General features: G+C 36.4%; 1 protein-coding gene across 1 annotated transcript; it reads left to right on the top strand.

Moving 5' to 3' along the window:
• Positions 1 to 1,635: 1,635 nt before the first annotated feature.
• Positions 1,636 to 22,999, top strand: CCDC172 (coiled-coil domain containing 172; the record flags this gene model as incomplete). Its single annotated transcript, XM_080620620.1, has 8 exons — positions 1,636 to 1,714; positions 2,001 to 2,086; positions 5,494 to 5,610; positions 7,022 to 7,187; positions 9,933 to 10,034; positions 11,522 to 11,624; positions 22,054 to 22,141; positions 22,967 to 22,999. The coding sequence occupies 8 exons, from the start codon at positions 1,636 to 1,638 to the stop codon at positions 22,997 to 22,999; spliced, it is 774 nt and encodes a 257-aa protein (XP_080476746.1).
• Positions 23,000 to 25,387: the final 2,388 nt, after the last annotated feature.

The following is a 25,387-nucleotide window of genomic DNA, read 5'->3' as shown; positions in this document are numbered from 1 at the left end:
TTTTCTTGAATTTTGTAAAAATGACTTCTTCACTCATCAGACCTGTGTAACAAATCACTGTCTCAATCTTGTTCCTGTTTGATTCATCCGCTTTTCCTTTGGCCTTTGGATAGGAAGCTTCACTTCCGAGACATTTTCTAAATTCACTTTTGTGAACTTTTCTCCCTCAGTTGCACTTTGTTCCATTTTAAAAAATAATTGCATTTCCTGCAACATAATGTGCTAGTTTCAGGGGTTTAAATTTCATCAAATTATCTTTCTTAGAGACAGCAATGTCTTTTCTTTAAAAAGCACCATTTGATAACACACTTTCAGCTGTAACATGGCGCTTTTAAAGCAGTAAATTGTATAACATATTTCCAGAAGTCTCAGTTTCATTCTGCTAACTTAGAACAGTTTTTTCACTAGTAAGACATTGGTACTCTCATGTATATTTTTTTTGGTTTTTACAAAGATTTTCTAATTTCTGAACTTTGCTGCTGCAGTCTGTTCTAAGACAGTATCTCCTCTGAGGACAACTCTTTAACAAGACGAGACTGCCAATAATCCTGATCTTTTTTAATGTTAAAAAGGCTGGAAAGCTATAAAGTTCCACTCCTCCAGGCTTTTTCTGCCTCAAAGCTGATAGGCAAACTTCACGTAGATATTCCCTGTGCAGAATGCAGTTAATCCTTCTCAAGATGTAGGAACAAACCCTGTCATATGAATTACATTTTCAACTGGGTATTTACATTTACAGTGTACAAACCAGAAAGCTGCAGAAGCTTGAAGCATAGTAAACTCATACACAAGTGTGTTGCAGGAGAGCATACAATGGGCTACGTTATGATCTTTGCTTACTTAGACCAACTGGAACACAAACACTGTCATTTTACATTAATGGTGAAATGCAGCTGAGTTGAGTCTGACCATGGTTAGTTAAGTTTTGTGTAGTTAGCTTTACTGTCTTGTTCTGTGTAATAGCTGATATTACCCCACTTCTTGAACTGCTAAGCTTGGAGATCAGTCTTCGAAAGATAAACAAATCTGACCAGATATAATATTTAAGAAGGATGGTGATCACTCCATAGAAAAAGGAAGGTGTAAAAAACCAGCTTCTGAACAACACAAGACCAATATAAAACATGCAGTCCCAGAGAAATAAAGTCAGAACTCCCCAGACTTTGAGTCAGAACCAGTGTTCCACAAGCATGCATAAGTTTGGCAAGATTCGGAGTGTCAGTTGCCTTTTGCCTAGCCAAATATATTCTTTCTTGTGCTCCTACTGTGCTGCTTGTCTGCATGCTCATTTCCACCTCCTGCATTCCCCCAGCCTGTCATCCATGTTTCCCTCTGCCTGAGGTTCACTCTTGCCCCCTTACTTTCTGCAGGCCAAACGTCCCACACTGTCACCTCTTCCTCAGCAGCCGTGTCCCATCTACCATGGTCACTTCCCTCCATGGTCTGGGGTTCCTTTCCCAACCCCATGGAGGCAGAGCCAAGGGCAGAGCCTAGGCCAGGCTCAGCACAGAGCCCTGAGGGAAGGGCTGTGTTCGGGCCCAGCCTCACCTTCCTCCGGCTCACCCCAGCTTTAACCAACCAACCCTCCACAAAGACAAGACCCTCAGAGCCCACAAGCTCCACAAGAAGACAGAAATGAACCTGGATGCCTTGTTCCAGCAAATACAGTTCACAGAGAAGCAGGCGAGGGAGAAGAGACAACTCATCCAACAAGGTCTGCCCCATGGCCGCCATCCTGTGGTGATGACACTGACCACACGTAATGGCTTCTCCATTTCCCTAGGGGAAAGCAGGGTAGACCTCCTGTCATGAGGGGATCAGTGAAAGCTGGCAGACAGCTGGGCTGACTGCTTATTGCCAATAGCATGTTTTTATAAGAATGTGACTTAAAATCATAGACTGGTTTGGGCTGAAAAGGACCTTAAAATCATCTAGTTTCAACCCCCACTAACTTTTACAAACTGAGCACACATTCTTATGCGCTTTTTGTTGTGTTGCAGCTAAATTCGACATAAATAGAAGCTATGAAAAAATTAACCAAATAAAAGAAGAGCTGAGCGCTGCAAAAATGAAACTGGAAACTAAGGTAAGCCTGCATGTTTATAGTATTCATAATAATGAAATACATTATATCTACAAATATATGACCTATTCTTTCAGGAATAGATTCATAAACAATTTCAAGGAATACGCTTCACCTATCGAATACCACAGCACAGAGAAAACTCACACTGTGCATTTCTGTAGTGAAAAATGGTCTGTCAGCATCTTTCCCCTCTCACAAATCTCACCCTTCAGGCTGGCTCCTGGCTACGGTCAGGGACTCGCTCACCTCAGGGATAGGAACTTTTCCAGGTAACACTTCCATAATCTGGAAGCACTGGACACAGCACCTGTGCATGTGTCAGCCACTGGTGCCCTGCAGACAGAGCTTGGCAGGGAGCAGACCACCGTGCCAGGTCAGTCTGTTCACAACACAGCCATCAGACATCCCAGGTCCTGTCTTAACCATCCTGGACCTGTTAAAGCACCTTCCTTCTGAGGCCCAGAATCCATTCCTTTGCTGCCCATTGCCATTCAATAAAGGCCTTTTCATAGAAAATATATGGAAGCATTCCCTGTGTTTACTTGTCAGGATCTTGAGACACATACTAAAGATCTTCCTGTGAGCCTAGGCTCACAGTTAGGGCTTACAAGGCATAACAGCTTTTCTAGGGACAACAAAGACGGAAGAAAGGTTCTGAATCTGTTTAGTGTTTTTAAGATTTTATGGTGCTTTTCATTTAACCAAATTGAAGACATATTTTCAGATTAAAAAAATGAAAATCCATTTATTTATGGCTGAAAAATGAATCATATAATCATAGAACAGTTAGGGTTGGAAAGGACCTTAAGATCATCCAGTTCCCACCCTCCCTGACATGAACAGGGACTAAATATCATTTCACCCTTTGCTGTTAAGTATGTAAGCTAGCAGAATGTATATGCACAACACAAAAGGATATGGAGCCTCCTTTGAAGTCAGAACTGTTATATCCTATCATTTAAATAAATAACTTCAAGAACCTTTGGGGATTGCCTCACCTAGCTGTGAAAATAAATGCTTGGGGGATGGTTTTCATCCTTCCAAAAACAGGCTCTTCTGCCTTTTGTAAAAGTCTATGTAATATGTATAATAAATATCAACATTACTGCAAGGGGATCGGAATAAAAGAGAGCTCATTTACAAATATTTACTGGTTGCAAATTGAGACTATAATCATGCAAGCAGTTATTGGCGGGCTTACATTTATGGATGTCACAATCTCAGAACCCAAAAGTGCTTTAAAATAATATCTTAAACAACACAGATTTTATCTGCGTGTGAATTGTAAGGTTAAGTCCTTTACAGTCTTGCTCATAAATTTATTTATTAACATCACAATTTTATGTTTATACTATTAATTTGTCATTGATGCATTGTGATTTATATCAGGGTTTATGTGGTAGGTACGGAAGGTCCCAAGAGTAGAGCCTTTATAGTAAAAAACTAATGGGAAGAGCTGAAGAAGTATTCCTAATTAAACCTTATGTGCTTTACCCACCAGGATTAATAACATTCTTACTAATGTCCACAAAAATATTTTTCCTTGCTTTCTTAGTCAAACAATGATTCATGTATAAATGAGAAATGATACAAAAAAAAAGTGGAATCAAGAAATGCATTTCGATCAGACAGTTTTTAGATTTGAAAATCATATAGTTATTGAAATTATTTAAAGTAATTTATTTTTCAGTACAGGAATTAAGTTTACATATGTCTACAATAGTAAATGCGATTCAAACAGCATTAAATAATGTTGTTCAGCTAATGCTGCTCATTTTGTCCTTCTGTCCAAATAACTACACTTCTTTATAAGCCTACACATCCAAGCACGTGCATGCACAACAGCTTATGCGTGACCAAGCAGCTGAGACTGAGTTCAAAAGTGTTTTGACATCTATTTCACAGAGACTGCCTGTGGTCAATCAAAGAGTCTTAGGAAATGCTATTTTTTCCTCTGTTCTGTACAATCAGGTAGCATGTAATTAGAACCTGAATTATAGCATTTTGCTTTTCATGGCTCAATGATTTCTTCAAAAAAAAAATCAGTTGCAAATGCATAGATTAAGTTGGCATCTTACAGATGGAGAAATTACACTGGAACTCATTATGTTCAATAATATAAATACAGTGGTAAAAGATCCTCTACTCTCTTTGAATTAATATGTAAAATAAATATTAATGAGGCAAGCACTTTCTGGGTACTTAACATGCTGGACATATCAGGGACAAGGAAAAAAATGGGTCCTTTGCCTTCTAACTCTCATGTTCTAGTCTTATGGCGTTTGATTTCACTATCCTCCTTTTTTGATCAGACGCTCATCATCTGCAACCTTTTAAAATTAATCTACATTATTTCATTTTACAATATTTTCATTTTTGCCTCTGTAATATCACTATTATTTGGTCTTTTCGGCTTCTGCACACAGTCACATATCAGCCTGACTATTCAATTTACTTCCTGATGCTTACCCTGGGCCTTTACAGTCTGTGGGCAATTCTCCCAACTTTACTTTCCCTACCCATTGTTCTGAGTGTTACAGTCTGAGTCATTCTCATGACCTCCTTTGCTCCACCTCATCAGATGAATGATTCTCATCCTTTAAGACTCTTCAGCACCTAGATGTTCCCTATTTTTCTGCTGTTATAGTTTATCCCACCATATATCTTAACTTAGATTAGGAAATGATACAGTAAATGCATTGGAAAATTGATAGGAACTCTGTAGCAAATTTTGAAAATGAAATGGTGGAACAGCCTACCGTTCTATCAGATAAACTGCTATTTAAAATGAATAAAAATAAAAAATAAAACTATATTCAAAATAGACATTTGAGGCTTGGGGATTTTATGGTCAAACTGTCTTTAACCAATAATCTAATTGCCATTCCATGTCTTTGGCTAAGAATTCCAGAAATTGTGCTCAGAAAACTATAAGCTTATCCCTCCCTTCTTCACGTATACAGTAGTAGTATTGCAGAACTGATGATGTGTACAGCTAGTCAGTAAAAACAATGATGTTGGAACCCTGTCCCCCTGATATTATTGTCTGATTTGGTATGTGATGAGCTTTACACAATTAGATGTAGGACATCTTATCATGTTAGGTACCAGATCCCATGTGATCAATATTTTTCCTGGTTTTAACTTGAAAACCAAAATCTCCTAAACTGAACAGTATTCCTTTAGACAGATGGACCAGGACTAAATGTGTCTTTTCAAAGGCTTAGTTGTATATTGGAAGACTACTGGGGGGAAAAAGAGCTGTTATGCTTGTGCTAGTCCAGCAGCTATGCCAGCTGTGTTTTAACAGGACCAAGAACCTTATGTACAATACCAAAGTATATGAAACAGTAAAACAATGACCTTACTTTATAACATTTTTAATTGTTTGCTTTTTCTCTTGGAAGGTTCAGCATCTGTCTGAAAAAGAGTTCTGCTTAGAAATTCTGAAGAAACGTGAAGAAAGCTTAGAAAAGCAGAAAGCTGAACTTGTTAATCAAAAGAGCAGTCTTCTTAAAATCTTTGTATGTTTTCAGCTATGGTATTCAAACAGCTCTTCTCTACTGTATAAGAACAGTCAGCTTTCAAATTTGAAAATATGGAAGAAGTAATGTCTTAAATATGGAAAATATTTTTTTTTTTTACTCTACCATACTTAATGTAAATGTAGATAAATTCTCACTATTAATTTAAACCACGGTCTAAGGTAATGTATGCTGCAGTTTATCTACAAAGCTGATTTAACATTCTTGACTTCATTCCTTAATGTCTGCTGTTGTGTGATTGAACTCCAATTCTGACGCATTATTTCCTTTGCAAAAGAAAACTAGGAAAGTCTCACCTAAATGGGACTGCATCATCCACAATAAAACATATTGAGAAGGATCAAAGTCAAAAATCAGTGAGGCCAACATCACATTTTAGAAATCCTGACATACTACACAATCTCTTTGATGCTGGACACACCTAGCCACCTCTGAATAGGTAGCTTATAGAGATATATACAGAAAACAAGCTTTTTGGTTCTCTTCTGTGCTAACCTGAATATTGCCTTCCTCTCAGTACACTGAGGGTCCTTGGATATGTAGATGTTAAGAAAAGCCACAGATGAGTAGTCTTCTGCGCATATGTATTTGTACGTCAAATGAGCAGAGCTGAATTTTAAACATTCAGTATGAATCACCAGTTCTTCAGGATCCAAAGTGTTCTCAATCTGAAGTATACAAAGAAATAATAATTACTATAAATATCATAGAAAAGCTATTTAGCTGTAAAAACTAAATATACTTTGAAGAAGTGTGGTTTCTTTTAACTGTAACCAGTCAAGTTTGATATATAAGTTATAATGTCTTCCTGTTTATCAGAGTAATGTCATTTGATTTAATTTAGCAATCAGTTAAGATTTTTTAAAGGGAATTTAATAATGCCTTTCTTTTTAGAATATTTTTTTCCAAAAAACGAAACAGTAACTTCCTATCAACTATATCTTTGTTGGTAGTTACTGAGGGAGGTAAAGTAAGTCTGCAGTCTGCAGAGGAATATACGACACCTTTATTTCATTCAATAACAATGTAAAAAAACCCAACAGAGTAGCCATAGTATGCTACTGACGTTAAACAGAACCTTCTACTAATTTCAGTAAAGGGTTTAACTGGAAAACTGATGGCACAGGTTTGTAACGTAATGCAGTGATTTTTTAAATGTTCTATTATTAAGAATACATCCTTCACTTTTTCAGAGGAAAAAAAAAGGATAAAACAACAGACAAAATGATGGAGCTGTAGATCATTTTCATATTCTCATAAAGTCAGGAGAAGTAAATATGTTACATTTATAGTACATGTTTGATAAACACCAGCGTGTTTCAGTCTGTCTACCTTAACAAAGACTTTCACCTGAACATTCCACTTTTTTCCCTTTCTTTTTTTTTTTCAGAGAGATGCAAAGAGAAAAATGACTGAAGAGGAAGATAGTTTTACTAGAGAAGTAACAGAGTTTAACAATGAGTATGGACTAACAAGTAATAGGGATCTTATGATTAAAAAAAAAGTCAAGACTGAAATAAACGATTTGGAGAATGAGGCAGCTCTGTTGAAAAATGGTAAGTTTTATATTAAACTATTTATCTTGGTTTACCAGAGAATTAATACAAACCAGTAAAATATAGCTCTGCAAAACAATAATTTTAAATCAATTTCCTTGCTGTCTGGAGCTTCCTTTTAGCACAACACTGAAAGAGTGTGGTCTGACATACCACATTACACAAGCATAGAATCACAGAATTATAGAATAGTTAAGGTTGTAAAGGACCTTAAGATCATCTAGTTCCAATCCCCCTGCCATGGGCAGGGACACCTCACACTAAACCATGTCACCCAAGGCTCTGTCCAACCTGGCCTTGAACACCACCAGGGATGGAGCATTCACAACCTCCCTGGGCAACCCATTCCAGTGCCTCACCACCCTCTCAGTAAAGAATTTCTTTCTTATATCCAATCTAAACTTCCCCTGTTTAAGTTTTAACCTGTTATCCCTTGTCCTGTCACTACAGTCCCTAGTGAAGAGTCCATCCCCAGCATTCTTGCAGGCCCCCTTCAGATACTGGAAGGCTGCTATGAGGTCTCCACGCAGCCTTCTCTTCTCCAGGCTGAACAGCCCCAACTTTCTCAGCCTGTCTTCATACAGGAGGTGCTCCAGTCCCCTGATCATACTCGTGGCCCTCCTCTGGACTTGTTCCAACAGCTCCATGTCCTTTTTATGTCGAGGACACCAGAACTGCACACAATACTCCAAGTGAGGTCTCACGGGAGCAGAGTAGAGGGGCAGGATCACCTCCTTTGACCTGCTGGTCACGCTCCTCTTGATGCAGCCCAGGATACAGTTGGCTTTCTGGGCTGCGAGCGCACACTGCAGCCAGCTCATGTTCATTTTCTCATCGACCAACACCCCCAAGTCCTTCTCCTTGGGCTGCTCTGAATCTCTTCTCTGCCCAACCTGTAGCTGTGCCTGGGATTGCTCTGACCCAGGTGTAGGACCTTGCATAATTAAAGCCTCTTCTGTTCCCTGTCCTTTTCAGTCCTTTCTGACTATAACCACTATGAGAAGCAGCAGGCCTGCAGGAGTGGCTCTCAGTGCCTGATGTCAACCAACACAGAGGTGCATTGTCACACAAAACATCCTGTATTAGTTTTGCACTGATTATAATAACCTATATAATCACCAGTTATGTAAACTTGCTTAATTTCAAAAGAATTTTATGTACACATATCTTTCAGGAGTGGTCTTTTATTGCCACAGTATAACTTTATCTTTGAGGTAAGATAAAAAATATGAGATTTCTCAGAACAGACACTTAGACTGAAAAGCAATCCTTCAGCAAGGAAATAGGAGTCATCATGGATCACGAGCTGAACATGAGCCAAAGACATGAGAATGCCAACACCACACTGAGACATAAACATAATTCTGACCTCTAAAACATGCAAAATAATCCTTCAGTCTATTTAGGGCAGTTAAGCTCTTTGCTGGAGTACTGTGCCTCTAGTTTTGGATGTTACACTTCAAGAAAAAATGTGGACTATCTGGAGAGAATCTACATGGGACCAGTGAGAGTCATCAGAGATCTGGAGAAAATTAAAATTAAGAAAAAGAAATAAAGAAAGAATTGGGACTATTTAACCTATGAAGGAAAAGGCTGTCAGAAGATGGATATCAGTCTTCATTAAAGGATCCTTTAAAAAGGAAATTAATACATTCACCATGCCTATAGTGAACTGAATAAAAAGTGACAAGTGTAAGCCACAAGAAGGGAGAGTCTAGCTGGCTATTTAGAAGTCTCTCCAAGAACAATGAACAACCGAAGCATTCTGCCTTAGGAGATTCCATTGCCAAAAGAATTAGGAGTCTCCATTACAAACAGTCTTTAAAAACAGCTTAGACAACCGTCTGTCACAAGTGACAGAGGTAGAGGTGGTGTTGCCTTCAGAAGGAGAAATGCAGTAAATGACCCTTCAAAGTAATTTCCAGTGTCAGGATTCTATGATTTATCAAGCACCAGCACTTCGAATTCCCGATATCTGAGGTGAAGTTACTGAAATATGACTATTTGAGTTTGTACTTCGTGGTAACTTCTTTCCCAATGCTCTGATTCTGATCTACAACTGAAAATATCCAATATTTGTTGGCACCTGTTACTTTCTAAGGTTAATTTTCACATATTCAGGCAGATCTGATCAGCAGAACATGAAAGGCAACTAACATTCTTCTCTAGGCTCAGGTGCTGTCTTGATTCCATCCTTTTAAATTGCACTTTTTTGAGGTACAACTTGTCTGTCTTTCTGTCTGCTACAGTCTGGAGCACACTGACAATACTAAAACAAAATAATTAAGAAACTCATAGCAAAGAAATTCCATGAAGACCTCCAGCTGTCAGGAAAACAATCACAATTAATTCCAGATGCTGTCAATGCTCAGGTTCAAATGTCCATAACACTAAACAAACACGGGCTTTTCTTTAGTCCTGCTGATAGGTTCACCACCTATAAGTCATCTCTCTTTATATCTGAAGTTACTCTAAATGAAAACATTCTTTTTATAGCCAGTCAACAAAATATGTAAAACATCTTAAAAACATAAAATATTTTCTTTCATAGTTATGAATATATCATATGACATAATTTCCTGTGACTGGGGTTTATATGACTGATTTTAGTTGATTTAAGTTTCATATTTAAGATTCTTTTTGACTAGATGAAGATTGGTACAAGTAGTTAACAATATTTAAGATTATGTCATGAAGACTAAAACTGCAATGCATTTTAACCTAAAATACATTATTTTTTTTTAGAAATGGAGTCAATGGAACATAAAAATGTTCAATTAAATGCACTTCAACTGCAGAAGAATGAGTTAAAGCAGGACTTACTTAATCTCCAAAATGAACTTAAAGGTGTGCATGATAATCGCTTGTTATAATAATTATTTGTGGCTTGACAAATGCTTCTGAAGAATCTGAAGTTATTTTTCTCAAGAAAAAGAAATAGAAACAAGGTGTTAATGTATGATTACATTAAATAATATGTACTTTTTAACATGGTTATAACAAATACGGATTTCAGTGAGATTTATTTTAAATATCAGTGAGACTGGGGTCTACAGATTCCCTGAAACATAAGCTATAAATATGAAAAATAAATTTTTAGTTTTGCTGATAAGTTATATACTTAAATGGAGAATTTAGTGTTTCAATGTGAAAAGCACGAACACAGGCTGGGTAGAGAATGGATTGAGAGCAGCCCTGAGGAGAAGGACTTGGGGTGTTGGTTAACAAGAAGCTTAACGTGATCGGTTAGTGTGTACTTGCAGCCCAGAAATCAACCATGTCCTGGGCTGCATCAGAAGGAGCGTGACCAGAAGGTTGAGGGAGGGGATTCTCCCCCTCTACTCCCCTCTCGTGAGATGCTCCCCTGCATCCAGCTCTTGGGCCCCCAACTAAGGAGGACATGGAGCTGTTGGAGCATGTCCAGAGGACGCCATGAAAAAGCTCTGAGGGCTGGAGCACCTTTCCTATGAAAACAGGCTGAGAGAGTTGGAATTTTCCAGCCTGAAGAAGAAAAGGTTCTGGGGAGACCTTAAAGCAGCTTCTAGTGCCTTAAAGGGACCTGCAGAAAAGCTGGAAGGATTTTTTTTGAGTGACCTAGTCTAGTAGAAGGTGTCCTTGTCCATAGCAGGGAGGGGTGGAACTAGATTATCTTAAAAGTCCTTTCCTACCCAAACCATTCTATGATTCTATGACTCTATGATTAAAATTGACATATTCTTAAAACCCCATTAACTTGTAATTAAATTCACAAAAATTCAGATGTTTAACAAGCAAAATTACTTGGACTGATAACAACAGATTGAGTGTAAATGCTAAATCTCTGAATTGTATATTCAACTATCATCTTGTTACTGATATTTGTGTGTTCATCTATAATCCACGCACAAAGCTGGGAGGAACCTGCCACAGAAAACCCTATAAAAATGCAAAATGATAAAAGATACAGAGGGAACTAAGAAAGGTTCCGTGTCAAAGGTGATCACAAGCATTTGGAATGATTTTGAAATTTGGATTAAAAAAAATGTAACTTGGAGGTGGTTTTGTAACTTTTTTACAAATGTGTAAATAACATATCACAGTAAGAGAACTAAGAAAGACAAGCCTAAAGTATGGTCATATATTGCTTGAGAAAAGGAACAAACTTTTCTAGAAGATTGCAATATGCATAATAATTAGAATAATTAGAAGTATTTCATATTCTTTATTCAGATGCCTTTTCCCTACGAACAATTTCACAGAGAAATATTAGAAAAGATAAATTTAGAAAATGGAGGAAGTCTTTGAATATGGATGATTAATATATATTTATAAGGTAATTGTTGATTTATGTTTAGACCTTGAGAAAGAAATCAGGGACGCTGACAGAATGACAAAAGATTTAGAAGCAGAAAAAGTCCAAGTCGCCGAAAAGCCTCAGACTGATCCTGAATGTTTAAGGTAAGAGTCTTATGTTAATAAATTCCTACATTTAATTTTAGGTCTGCAACTGCACAACAGTGCTGATGGCAATGACTCTTTTACCTTTCCTGTACAATATTCCCTTGAAATCAGAACAATCATTCATTTTTATTACAGAACTTGAATTCCTGTTATTACATTCTTTAACCCTTACATGCATACTTCAATGAGCTAAAACCTGAATGTCTTTTCAGGGAAGTCAGCAAAACTTGAAGGAAGAGCAGAAGACTGCTCATGGGGGAAGGCTGGTTCTTCAGTTTTTGTGAAAACAGTGGTAGTGCACAAACTACTGATGAGCAGCCCAATGCTATACATACTTCTGCAAACTGGCTATACAACCTTCCCCAGAGCCTGATTGCAATGGAATGGATTGGCCGCAATAACCTCTTTGGGTCAGATGGGCCTTGTACTGATGAGACTAAACGTAGATTTGTTTTCTCTGTGATCTCTACCACCAGTTCTTGTTTGCCTTCAAATTAGGCTAGGTTAGAACAAAATTTTGAAGATTTAACCAAGACAGAAGACCATCCACAATCTCCTTTAATAGTGAATATTGCTTCCCAGCAATTGGCAATTGATTTCTCATCAGTCATACAGTTGAAGTGTGACACATTTTCACTATACAGAAAACAACTTAATGTTTTCAACAAAAATATCTCCCACTGTAGAAAGCCTCATATCACAGAATTAACCATCTTTTTCTCATGATATGGTGTCGCAGATGAAAGTGCCTGTGGATTTTTTGAAGTATGTAATAGACATTGCAAAGGAACTTCTCTTACAAAAGCTAGTCCAAAATATTCCTTAACATAAATTGTCAGGGAAAACACAGCTTTTGTTGCCATCACCTTTTTTTTCTACCAGTTTTTGACAAAAATAAATATAGTATTTTTTTTTCCTGAAAACTTTCAATGAAAAAGAAAGATTTTGCATAGAATCCTGGGTGATTTTCTGAAAAATGGTTTGCTAGTGGCCCATTTTTGCTGAATATTATTTTTTGAAAGAAAATGATATATCAGCCCTATTACTCTCTTTGACCTCTTACATGGTGTTGAGTCACGGCCAAAATTCCCTCAGTGTAAAAATGAATTAGCTCACAATTCTGCATATAGTAGCAAAAACTTTGCATTCAACATATACATAGAAGGCACAGTATAAATAATAACAACAGCAGCAGTTCAGTCAGACAGCATGTTATAATTCACTCTTTTACATTATTCATTCCATCCTGATATACTAGGTTTTGATGCATGAGGTTATCATCTTCCTTCTAAACAGCATAATTCCCCTGGAGTAGTTTACTGCCATGATGCCACTGAATATCCAACTTGGTGTAATTAGTTTTCTATAACAGGTTTCCTGTGTATAAGGTTCAGAAGTAGCAAAAATTATATTACTTTAAACCCCCTTCTCTGCCACTGATTGCTACAAGATCCTAGACAAATCGTTCAAATCCATATATGTCTGTCGTTCCACATACTGAAATTAACTCACAGCCCTGTGGAACGGTACTTTGGTTTTATCTGGATGGAGAACACAAAACTGGATAAAAATATATCAAATTTTATTAACTACAAAAGCAACGGGTGTTGTTTACAACCAAAGCAAGAAGGATGATATGATTTTCTTATTTTATAAAATGCCTCAGTTTATGGTCAAGATAAGCTTATATTATTTGATAATTGCATGTAGTGCAAAATATATAACGCTCCTACTGCTGTTACTATCACAAGAAACGAGTGTTCTTTGAGGTGCAATGATACATTGAAGAAATTTTCTTTACATTGAAATATTTTTTCATTTCTGATTCTGGACAAAATTTAGGACAGATTTGCCTAAATCATATATTTATCTTGAACTTGCTTTTGATCAGGAAAGCTCAATACTTCCAGAGGAGAGAGAGCCCTCAGTAAGTTAACTTAGATGCCGAAAGCAACATAGCTATGTTACTGTACTTCCATGTCAGCACTAATAGTTTCTGCTTTTCAAGTAGAGTCAAGTAGGCAACCGTCATTTCTCTATGTGCTCATGTGTCATAATACTGTGCTGTTTAGAATTATCTCAAATCTTATCAGACTCATGCAACTCTATAATGTGGGGTTTTTTTATTAAACAAAACATACCCATCACTTCTTGGTTTGGACTACTGGATTAAGAGAATGAAAAGGAATTTAAAGTATTATATTCTATAAAGAGTGCAGTATATAAATAGTTCCCCTGGTGGTACCTGATCACCCTCCAGTACCTACAAGGACATCACCAAGAAGGTGGAACGAGGATCTGCACAATGCTGCTCAGTGAGATAACACAAGGCAAAAAGCTGAAATAAGCGAGGTTTAGAATGAATTAGAGGAAAAACTTTCGTATCAGGAGGACAGCTTAGCAAAGGAAAAGGTTTCCCAGAAAGGTTGCGCAGTTTTCATCCTTGAAGATTTTAAGACTTGACTGAGTAAAGCCCTGAGTAACCTGATCTGACCTTTTAACTGACCGTGCTTTGAGAGGGACATTGGGCTAGATGACCTCCTGACATCTTTTCCAGTCTGAATTATCCATCCAGTCTGAAATATCATTGTGGGTTGCACAGCCCATGTATCGATACATAAGCACTGGCTTGAGCTCAGGTGCAGAATTTTCTGCAACAAATCCAGTTCTCTTCGCACTGCCTAGCATTTGGAGATATCATATCTGCTCTGGTCCCTTTGTAGTGTCTCTGAGATATTAAAATACAGTGTCATGTGTATGCACATATTTTCCATTCAAAATGCATGAAATACTTGAAGGAGTTATGTCCAGCACAGCAGTGTGCTGGTTCAAAATGACAGTACCTAACATATATTTTTCATGCTCTCATGTGTCACAGAGGTATTTGAGGGACCATAGCTGCTGCAGCAGCACACATGCTGATGTAATTCATTACACTAGTCTTCCTGGGTCAGATCCTTGAGTGACCTATCCTGTCCACTTCTGTGGGTGCCCACTGAAATGAATCTGAGAATAATCATAGAATGGTTTTCGTTGAAAGGGACCTTACAGTTCATTTAGTTCCAGCCCCCTGCCATGGGCCGGGACACCTTCCACTACACCAAGTTATCCCAAGCCATGTACAACCTGTCCTTGAACACTGCCAGGATGGGGCAGCCACAGCTTCTCTGGGCTACCTGAAAAGAACACATGCAGTGTCAGTGTGAAAAACTAAAGTACAAGTCACCTGGGCTGAACCAGAAAGCCCCCCTGACAGTCTAGATATACCTTTGGCACTTGCAAAGGACCTCTTGCAGCCAAAGTGCCAATTAATGCAATGTTACATATACTAGTATGTATCTTAATAGGAGTCAGTTTTGGTCATATTAAAAATCAATGTGATTGAACCTACTATGTTTGAGAAACAGCCCTTTTATAGCCTAACAAAATAAGATTTTTCCCCATGCAGAATCTATTGCAAGAACAGAATTTTAATTTCTACTGAAAATCGTATTTATTATTTATGGAGGAGAAGATTTTGACACAAGTAATATATATCAAAATTACATATTTTTCCTATGAAATAAGCCAAAATCTAATTATTTTTTTACAAAGCAGGAAACCGTGGCACTCTTTAAATGATAAAAATGCCAACGTTTTTAATGCTTCCTTAGAACAAATGTGAGAGACAGTCAGCATCAATAACCTGATATATGTAACTCCCAGATCACCCTGTAAGTCTGTTACTGTATCACATACCTAGGCCCAGCTTAAAAATCAATATCAAAAGTAGCTGGCATTGCAAGAATCTTCATTACAATTAAGTATATATCTTAAAGTAAATTGCATTTCAGCTGAAGAGTGTAGCCAGCTAATTCAAATTACAGCAATTCATCTTTGATCTGAGAAAAATGCCCTATACCATGTCTGCAGTTTCATAAAATCTCTCCCAAATCCATCAAAGAATTACAAAAGGTCATGAAAAGCATACACTGGTAATTCCAACAGCTCTTGGTGCTGCAGTTACAGGCTTGTTTTAATACACATCAGGTACAGGAAAAAGCTAAACCAAAATTTGAATGTTAAGCACAGATATAGCTATGGATAAGACACTGTACAGTCTTACTCAAAGTAGGCACCCTGGAAATTGTAAGTCTTATGGTACAGGTGTGTAATTCAGAGAAATATTTGAGAAAAAATTGCTTTTTTATTATTTTTAATCAGAACGGATCTGCAATTAAAATCCAACCTTATTTTAATCATCTGTACTGCCAATGCCAATCCCAAAAAATCCCAAAAAGCAGGAAAGAGCTTTGGCATTAGCTCTTTTGAGTCACATTTCCCTCGCAGGTAGTATGTAGCATCACTGAAGTGGAACAATACAGGAGTGAAGCAGAAACTAACTGATACCAGTAAATTCCTAGCTATGCAATTTCACTATTATATTCATTGTAATTACTTATTACATTAATTATTTATCTTCTTTCACATTTTAATTTGAAATTTTTGTGTTGCCTTAAGTAAAACAACCTAGAAGTAATTATAATTAAAGTTTATTTAAACCAAGAACAGAGAGTTTCTATCTAAAACTGATATTTTTCACGCTATTCTAAAGGTAGGCTAAGGGTAAAATATTTCTTTGAAACATCAATTTCTATTCTACTTTAGAAAAGCAGTAGCAGCAGGGAAATGCATGAAGTCATCTTACTTTGTAAATAGTTCAAGGTTTTGTATACTTGGCTAATTCCTAAAAATGTTGTATTGCTTCTTATACTTCATAATACAGAAAAAGAAACTCCATTAGCAAAATTAGAAAAGGAAAAGCAATGGTTTCTTTCACACAAATCATACAGGAAATATGTTCATTAGAGCTGAACAAATGTTTCACGCTAAGAGTAGATTACCTCAGGCTGTACATGGTTCTGGTGGATTAAAAAAAAAGTAGAATAATAAAATTCACAATTTAATTTTAAGTTAAATTTTATAATCAGGAAATATCAGTCTCTGGTGTAATATATGTACTTCAAAAATGAGTTTTTTAATGACAGTCTCCTCATTGATTTTTTTAAGCTTTTCCTTTTAAGCCTTGTGGAACTATTATATTTTGAATTATGTTAAAATAGGCTTCCATTATAAATTGCAGTATGGATTTACAAAAAATAGATCAAGTCCAACTAATGACAACTTTCTTTGACAAGACAACCAATTGGTTAGACACAGAAAATGCAAATGCCATCCGTGTAGACATTAGTAAAGTGTTTGATGTTATCCCATATGGGAAACTACTAGTTAACCTGGGAAAACATATTGAAACTTTTCAAGGAGTAAAGAAATGACTGATAGTAACAGTAATAGGTCTGAAAAAAAGATATTTTGGAGGCTAGAAGAAGGTAATTACACTCAAAGGCGGTCTTGCTTACTGTTAGAAAAAACGACTTTGAATAGAAGGTATTTTAAGACAATGGTGTAAAACAAAATTCTAGACCTTGTAAAGTGGAGGCACTAAAAAAGGAGGAGGAATATAATTATATACAGTGCAAGTTTAAGTACTTGTACACAACTAAGGACTTCAATAATAGGTACCTGGAAACAAAGAAGAGAGGCCTGAGCATTCTACATAATCAAAAGACAACTATAAACATCAAAAGGAAATATAGCTGTGGCAAAGATAAAAGCAAGAGGCATTTCCAACAAAAAAACACGAGGGTGTAAGTATACTGTGTATAAATCTCTCACCCACTGTTCCAGAAAGATGCATTCAGCTTGGAAGATGAACAGAGAATGGAGAGCCCTTATTGCAGAACAAGGACAACTCTAAACCCTTTCTAGCTGGGAAAATTACATGAAGTAAAGCAGCACAGTATAGAGATACTAATTTCAGCAATAGGGTAGTTGCATTAATACATCCACATTGAGAACTGACTTTCCCTGTACAATAAAAATATCAGGATATTTGAACTATAAGAATCATTGACTCATATTTATTTTTCCTGCCTTTCAACAGGAATCTTATTGACCCCTAGAAACACATTTCAGTTTTGATGTCTCTGATGCTTGTACATTTTTTCTTTTCTGTGTAACTTGTTATAGAGTCATAGAAAGTCATAGAGTCAACTAGCTTGGAAAAGACCTTTAAGATCAAGTTCAAGCTTTGTTACAGTTCCTATGAAAAGTAGTCTGTGTAAATTCAGTTTGTTATCTTCACAACAGCAAGCCTCATCCTAAACGAGCAGATTAATTCAGTGCGCCTTAACCTTTCCATGTTTATTCATCTATAATAATAAATTCCTTAAAGACTTCTTGTGATGTTTTATGTATTTAGGGAATACAAATTAAAACCAAACCAAACTAAAACCAAAATACAAACCACACTTTTCAAAACCTACAACCTACAACTGCTTTTATAAAGTTGCCCGATAGCACTCACAAAACACAAGCTTTAATCAATGATAATTATGTATTTTAAAACTAGTATTTGGTCTATAACAATAAAAGATGATATTTTCTTATTTTACCTAAGGTATTTCTATTTATTTAAATTTACATTTAATTCCTATTGTTATGTATCTGAGTACCCTGCTCACTTCCATGTTTCATCTTCTTGCTAGCATTTATTATTACTGCTAGATCACTTTTTTAATTTTTATTCTATTTCTGCTCCATCAAGCACATACTTCTATAATTTAATTGTTCAGCACAATTGTTCAAGTGCTTGACTTTATATTTTGAGATACTGAATTCCATTTAAATCTCATTTTCTCACTTCTTCAATCAATAACAGCCTGAAATTTATTGACTTCTTCACTTGTATCAATAGTATTTTCTGTTTACTACTGTCAGCAAATAGTAAATACCAAGCAAAATCTTGCTTTTACTATAGAAAGATATACATCAATTCAGTCTCAGTATTGAATTGAGACTGGATGATGTCAATGCATTAGCCCTACTTTTGTCTTGACACAATAAACTAAAGTCTTCTCTTCTTCTGTCTCAATAAAGTCTTAAAACCTTGGTAAATATTTTTCCTGATTTTTATGATAAAATTTGGAAAAATCAACGCACGTACTCTCAAGTTGTATATAAACTTCTTAGGGAATTCCATTTTGTACCACGAGTTCTATGCCCTGTATATCAATGTCAAGCAATTCTGCTTTGTAATACACTCCAATATTTTCCATTCTATTTATTGTTAAAAAAATAAAATATTGGTCATAAAAATGGCAAAGACAAAATGGAAAATAAGAAAAAGATGTTTTGCTTGTCTCAGCAAAATATAACCAAGAGACAGTCTGCTTCTTCTGCAACTCCAACAACAACCAGTAGGGTCTTCCATGCCCGCTTAGAAAAAAAAGCTCTACAAACACATATTCAAGCTGCCTTCTACACAAACTAGCTCTTTGAGACCTCTTTACATAAAATTATTCCTGGAATGCGAGTTTTGGCTACTGAAGCCTTGATCCAGTAATTCCAATCTGTGCATGATTTTCAGAAAAACCTGTCTGACAATAACATTATTTTCATCCCAGTTCAATTCATGATACTAGCATGTATTGATTTCACAATTATTTTCCCTATTTGCCTTCTGCATATACAGCTGAAACTCAAGAAGAATGCGTATCAACTACAAATGCCAATGACACTTAATAGCTGTGCTCATTTCAAAGCTGCAAAATCGATCACCTTCAGGGATCTCCTCCTTCTTCATCTCTGTCACTTCTGGCATTCAAGAGTTATGAAAAATGGACCACTGATAGCAGAGCTCAGTCTAGGACAAGCTAGCATCCAAAAAAATGCTGACACTGTTGCTCAGCTAGAAACTAGATTTAAGGCTAGATTTGGCTATTGCTATTTTTCTTGAATGTTTTCTTCAGAGGAATAATCAAACCTCCTTTCAAGTATGGCATTTCAGCTCCAGCTGTTCATTAGAGCCCATTACCCATGTTGCTGTAATTTACCAATACACTGTTAATCCAGTGCAATGACTTTTTAACAGACATATTTTATTGTCATCAAGGAGAACAAAATGCTAAAAATGAAACAAAACCCAAGAACCTGGGGGCCAAACGCTAATGTGATTTTTCAGACAACTTTTTCAAAGATATTTGGTTTTCATCATAGTCATAAGGAGGGTATAATTGTCATATTGATCTTTGTTATGGCAAATGGTACATCTCTTTCTATTTCCAAAGGTGACAGAAAGCCTGCCTTCCATCTAAACAGTATAGTTTCACGAGTATGCGCATGCAATATGATAGCGGAAAGATGAATATAAATATCTTGTGTATCTTAAATGTAAAATAAAAAACCCCACATCTGCTTCCAGGTTAAGCTTTTTCTTTTTCTTTTTCTTTTTTTTTTTTTAGTAGTTCCATTGTCTCACATCCCTTCTGGTAAAACTTCATCATTCAATATAACTTCATCATTTATTCAGTAACCCAGGCGTCTCCAATGCATTAATTGTGTAGACTGTAACCTAACAGACAGCCCTTCTTTTGTGAATAAAATATTCCTGGCACATGCTGTAATTATATAGCTTCTAAATAAGAAAGAAGGAAGACCTGAAAGCAGAATCAATTGATTAATGTAAAAATTAAACACCACATTTAAATGAACACCTTTTATCACCACTACCCCTTGCTATGTAAGGAGCTGTGCTGTCTCCACATTTGGAAGTTTTATGAAAGATTTTGTTTAAAATTTTTAAATGCATACACAAAATGTTCCCATTTCAAAGCACATCATCAATAGTAATTAATTCAAAATCCCAAGACACAGATGAGCAACTCCTACTGCTTACCTTCTGGTTGTTCTAGCCTTAATGTACACCTAACATGGACTGGTATCATTCTTAGCTGACAAGTAGCAAAGACTATGCATCAATTTTACAGTGTGGGAGACAATGAGAGAACATTTTCTGAGATTAACAGACTATGTCTTTTCCTAAAGTAAATTAGGCAAAGTAGGGCTTTTGTTTGTCTTCAACAAATTAGGTTTCCAATATCATGCTAACAGAGAGCACAGGAAAAAAAATTAGGACGCAAGGCAATGAAGTTAAGCTGATTTAATCACAATCAGAAGCTGATCTTAGACCTTGAAATGAACTTCTTTCAATGAAAATGGTCTGTAAACTAGCAATGTACTACATGAATCCCTCATTTCTTAAAGTGTAGTGCAGCTTCCTTTTGTTCAAACACTTGCATGTATTCCAAATGCAGGAGGACTATTTCTAAAAGAAGAGGCATTTACTCCTTTGTAATACTGTTCCCATATTCCTTTCATATGAAGTTATACCTTTTGATTTTAATAAATCCATTTCCTTGTGTAGGAAACAAACTCTGTGGTATGACAGCTAAAGGGGTGCATCATCTATATAACAGGGTTAAATAATTTATTCCCCATTGCAGTATATATTAAAAAGTGGTTGCTGCTTCCTCTTCCAACTTCAGAAGAAACACGGTCCTGCTTTGATGCATCAGTTTAGCTATTTAATGAGAAGCAGAATATATACTTTTCCTCTTTTTTTTTCATTCTGTCTATATGTCCAAGATTACTCACTTTGTTTGCTGAAACTGTATTAAGGGTAAACAACGTTAGTTTTCTCATTATGCTTTTCTTATGACAGCCATGGAAAGACTCAGTATAATCTCATCACCTTGCATTCATCAGACTACTAAAAGCTCTGGCATAGATTTCTCTTGGCCTATTGAGTATTAATTTAAACCACTGCACTGATGTGCAAAGTTTAGGTGTCTCCTTTTAAGCAGGACTAAATGCTCTTTAGAATGCAAGAAAATACTTATATTGAAATTAGATCTTTCATAGAAAAGTTGGAGAATTCCTGACTGAGACTACTGTGAAACAGTAAGTACTGAAATGTAGTAGGAGCAGTGGGGAGAGAACAGTAGCAACAGCAAAGGAGTCTGTGGAGGGGTGTGGAGCAATGACTGCACATGAGTAGCTGCACAGGGTCAGGCAGCGGACTCACGAAATTCAACATTCTGGCTACAAGCAGATACCCAGAGAAAGTAGGAACAGCACCATATGGTACTTCCTAAGTATCAACATCCAAATTCACATGTTTAAATAAGGAAAATTATGACTAATGAGGCCATAAGTCTTTCATGGTTTATAAAAACAACACAGCCCAGGAATGTTTCTAACAAACTACTTAGTCAAGATACACTTTGTAAAAACCCAAAGGGTCATTTTCTGAAGTTCCTCACATTGCCATCACAACTGCCAGGGCTGAATGAAATCCAACAATATTGCAGGAGAGCAGCATCTTGGACTGCCAATTAGAAAACTAGCAAACTTAAATCCTGATCATCAAATGAATCAGTGAGGGTTTTCTAACATAAGTCAAATTGACAACTGGGACCGGAGGTGAAAAAATAGGTACCCAAGCAACAGTTCTCTGATCTGAAAATTTATTTGGTTTTGGACACAGGCTTAAGAAAGAACTGGAAAATTACAAAGATGATGATTGGGAAAGTATCTGTGAGACTCTTCGAACAGAAATTGAAATCCTGCAAATGGTATGCCAGTTACATTATGCATTTTAAGTGTCTGATAATTTTAGCTTAAAGTGCAATTTCACATGATTAGCAGTGGGTTTAGATAAGCAGGTTTTTATGCTATGTAGACAACCAAACATCCTTGCATGGCAGGTGCACTCCAATTCTCTTTTGGTTTGGCCTGTTATTTCCAAATGTCCAGGAATATCGTTTCACACAGAAAAGAATTTAAAGATACATTTTTAGCACAAGAAAAATCTATCTGGGGGGCTAGTATTAATCATTACTTTCTTGAAAGCTGCAAAATATTATGCATTTCGGAGCTAAATTAATCTGTATCTCCAGCTGTCAGTTAAATGGAAGATGGGAATATGAAGAAATAGGATGATAATAGCATCCTTTTATGCAATATGTTATATTGTCCACTCACAAATTCTTTATATAAACTTATGAAAGTGTGCTTTTTTCTCTAAAGGGCAATTCTAACTTCAAATTTCTCGATTGTCAGTCTGTATAAAAATAAAATTAGAAAAAGATATCTTTAAGTCATTTTTGTGAAGTAAAGGTGTTTTAAAGGTTCATTTCAAACCCCCTGATTGAGCTGTATGAAGATCCAGCTGCCACAGAATAACAGGTGAAATTTGTATTACTCACTGTAATGATCAGCTTCAAGTTCCTGTTGGAGGAATGTAACTTACTTGTAGTTTATCCCTTAATTTTATCATGCTTGTGAAACTTCAGGAACAAAAACCCCCAAACAGCTCAATGTTTAAAAATGTCTCTGTAAAGAAGACACTGAACTCATTAGAGTTTATTTTCTATAATCCAATTCTTTCTCTTTTCCAGAATCTATCACAAAAAAAGTCGTCAGATAAGTGAACAATATGTGGCTTATGATACGGAGTGCCATGGAGGCTAGTCTTTGAGCATTTTAAAACCATTTTACTCAAGCTCTGTGAGGTTTGTTTCTATTTGCTTGGTTAAACCACAGTTTGTTTCCTGCCTTTACTTTTCATTAAAATAAAATTGTATTTATTTATAAGCGCTGGACCATGTGAATACATTCACTCACTCTGCTCAGCCTCAGTCCACTTTGTGGTCATCGTTTCATCACATCCAACTCCATATGCAAATAATCTTTGATCAGCTTCCCACCTGGGGGGGTGGAATGCATAATTGCTCCTCACTTGTTCTACACCTAGAGCTCTCTAAGCTACAGAAGGTGTCTGTCACACATAAATCTGCCAAAGACATTTTATTAAGAAAGGAGGAATAAACCACTTTTGGAAGCTGACCAAATTCTTCCTGCGATGGAAAAAGATTTTTCCTCTTGGGACACAAGCTGAGGTTTGAAGTCTGGCAAGGTTTGATCTACAGCAGTGATATCAAATAGTATTCTGATCCACTGGGTTAGCCACGGTAATTCCAAGAGACTGGAATTATCATTCTTAATAACCAGAGCTATTGGAACTGACATCCTCATAAAGGGCTTTTTGTCCCTTCCCTAGGAGGGATCCTTTTAAGATGTGCTTGTTTTTAAGCAACTTATTCCCTCTGACTTGTATGGGACCATCTGATTCTTAGGCAACCTGCTAAAGGTAGACAGCTACTGCTTGTGGGTTTTGATCAAATCCAAGACATATTGCAAAATTATAAAGCTGCATATCAGTGTGTACAGACAGCTAAAGCAGTGCTGTTTTTGAGTTTAATTGCTGGAAACAGATACGAACTGGGGATTTGCTAAAATGGCTGAGTATAGCCTGATCATTTTATTCATTTAGGGGGACTACTTATGTTTGCTTTTATTTACAAGAATCCTTCCATCTGTTTTGCAATGGTTTCATATTTACATTGTTGTTCCATCCACATAGATTAAATGCTCAGATATGACATGAAACAACCATGGGCTTATACCAGCATTCGGCATAAACATTTTAGGTAAGTGGAATGACCAATAGCATCTGTCATGGTTTAACCTCAGTTGACAGATGACACGCAGCCACTCATACAGAATACCCCTTTGGCTAGGTCAGGTCAGGTGTCCTGCCTCTGCTCCCTCTTGGCTTCTTGTGCCGCTCCTCACTGGCAAAGCATGAGAGACTGAAAACTCCTTGATCAGAGTAAGTGCTACTGAGCAACAACTAAAACATCAGCATTGTTTTCAGACTAAAGCCAAAACACAGCACTGTACCAGCTACTAGGGAGAAAATCTACTCTCTCCCAGCTGAAACCTGGACAACATCCAGTAACTATCAATTCATAATATAAATTAGTGTCCCTGAGTTACCTAAAAAAGCATCATGGGAAAAGAAATATGGTAAGTTCTTCTCAGGGATACTTCAGATTTCTGGAAACCAACTGCAACTTCATTTTTGGGGGGGAAGTTGTTTGTTAGGGGGGTGTTTTGTTTTTATTATCTGTGAAGGTCTAAATTCTTGATTATTGTAGTAGGATTACAGCATAAATATAGCACAACTTGTAATAACTCAAATGGCTGAACCTCTCTGAATCAATATAACAACAAAACTAGAATAAAGCTCACCGAAATAAGTGAAACAGAAATCAATACAAACCCTATTGGGCTAAACAAATCCCTCAACAGCTCTGAAAAAAATATAATGCCAGACTAAACTAGCTGTTGCTGGCTGAATGTAAATGTATTTTTGTACTCAGAGAAATTAGCATGTTTGTCACCACTGTCTTGTGAAAAATGTAATTTGGAACAAACACAATATTTCTGTTTGGAGGACTCCAGCAGAAGTTTGCATTTTTTGTATTTTCTTTAAAATGTTCAGACCAGGGATGAGTACTCTTTTAAATAATGAGTGCACAGAACCAAACATTTTGTCATGTTTAATAAATATGTTAAAGAACAGAACATTGCCAAACTGCCCTGAAAATGCACAAAGAATTATTAATTTCATAGATGACATAATAAGATATTTTTTAAAGGATAGATTATATGTTATAGACCTTGTTTATGAAAGTGTAACATAACGTCTGAGGCTAGGGGAAGCAGTTTTCTCTTTCTATAACCAAGAATGATGAATTTGAGCCCCAGAAATTTTGGAAGCAGTTACTGAGAAAGAAGGCAGCACAAGAAAAAAGTTGTTATTCTAGAAAAAGAAAGATGTAAGGAAAACAAGCCATGCTTCTGTATTGGACCTGGGAAGAGTTGCTTTTCAGGATCAACAGATAAAAGCTCCCTCATTTTTGAAGGGGAATGATAAATACTAAATTTACCTGGTAAGGATTGAGATTTGACAA

The sequence above is a fragment of the Psittacula echo genome (genome assembly GCF_963264785.1).
Source record: "Psittacula echo genome assembly, chromosome: 6".
In the NCBI taxonomy this organism is placed as follows: domain Eukaryota; kingdom Metazoa; phylum Chordata; class Aves; order Psittaciformes; family Psittacidae; genus Psittacula; species Psittacula echo.
Note: the sequence above shows the minus strand (reverse complement) of the source record. Positions and strands in the feature narration are given on the sequence as shown.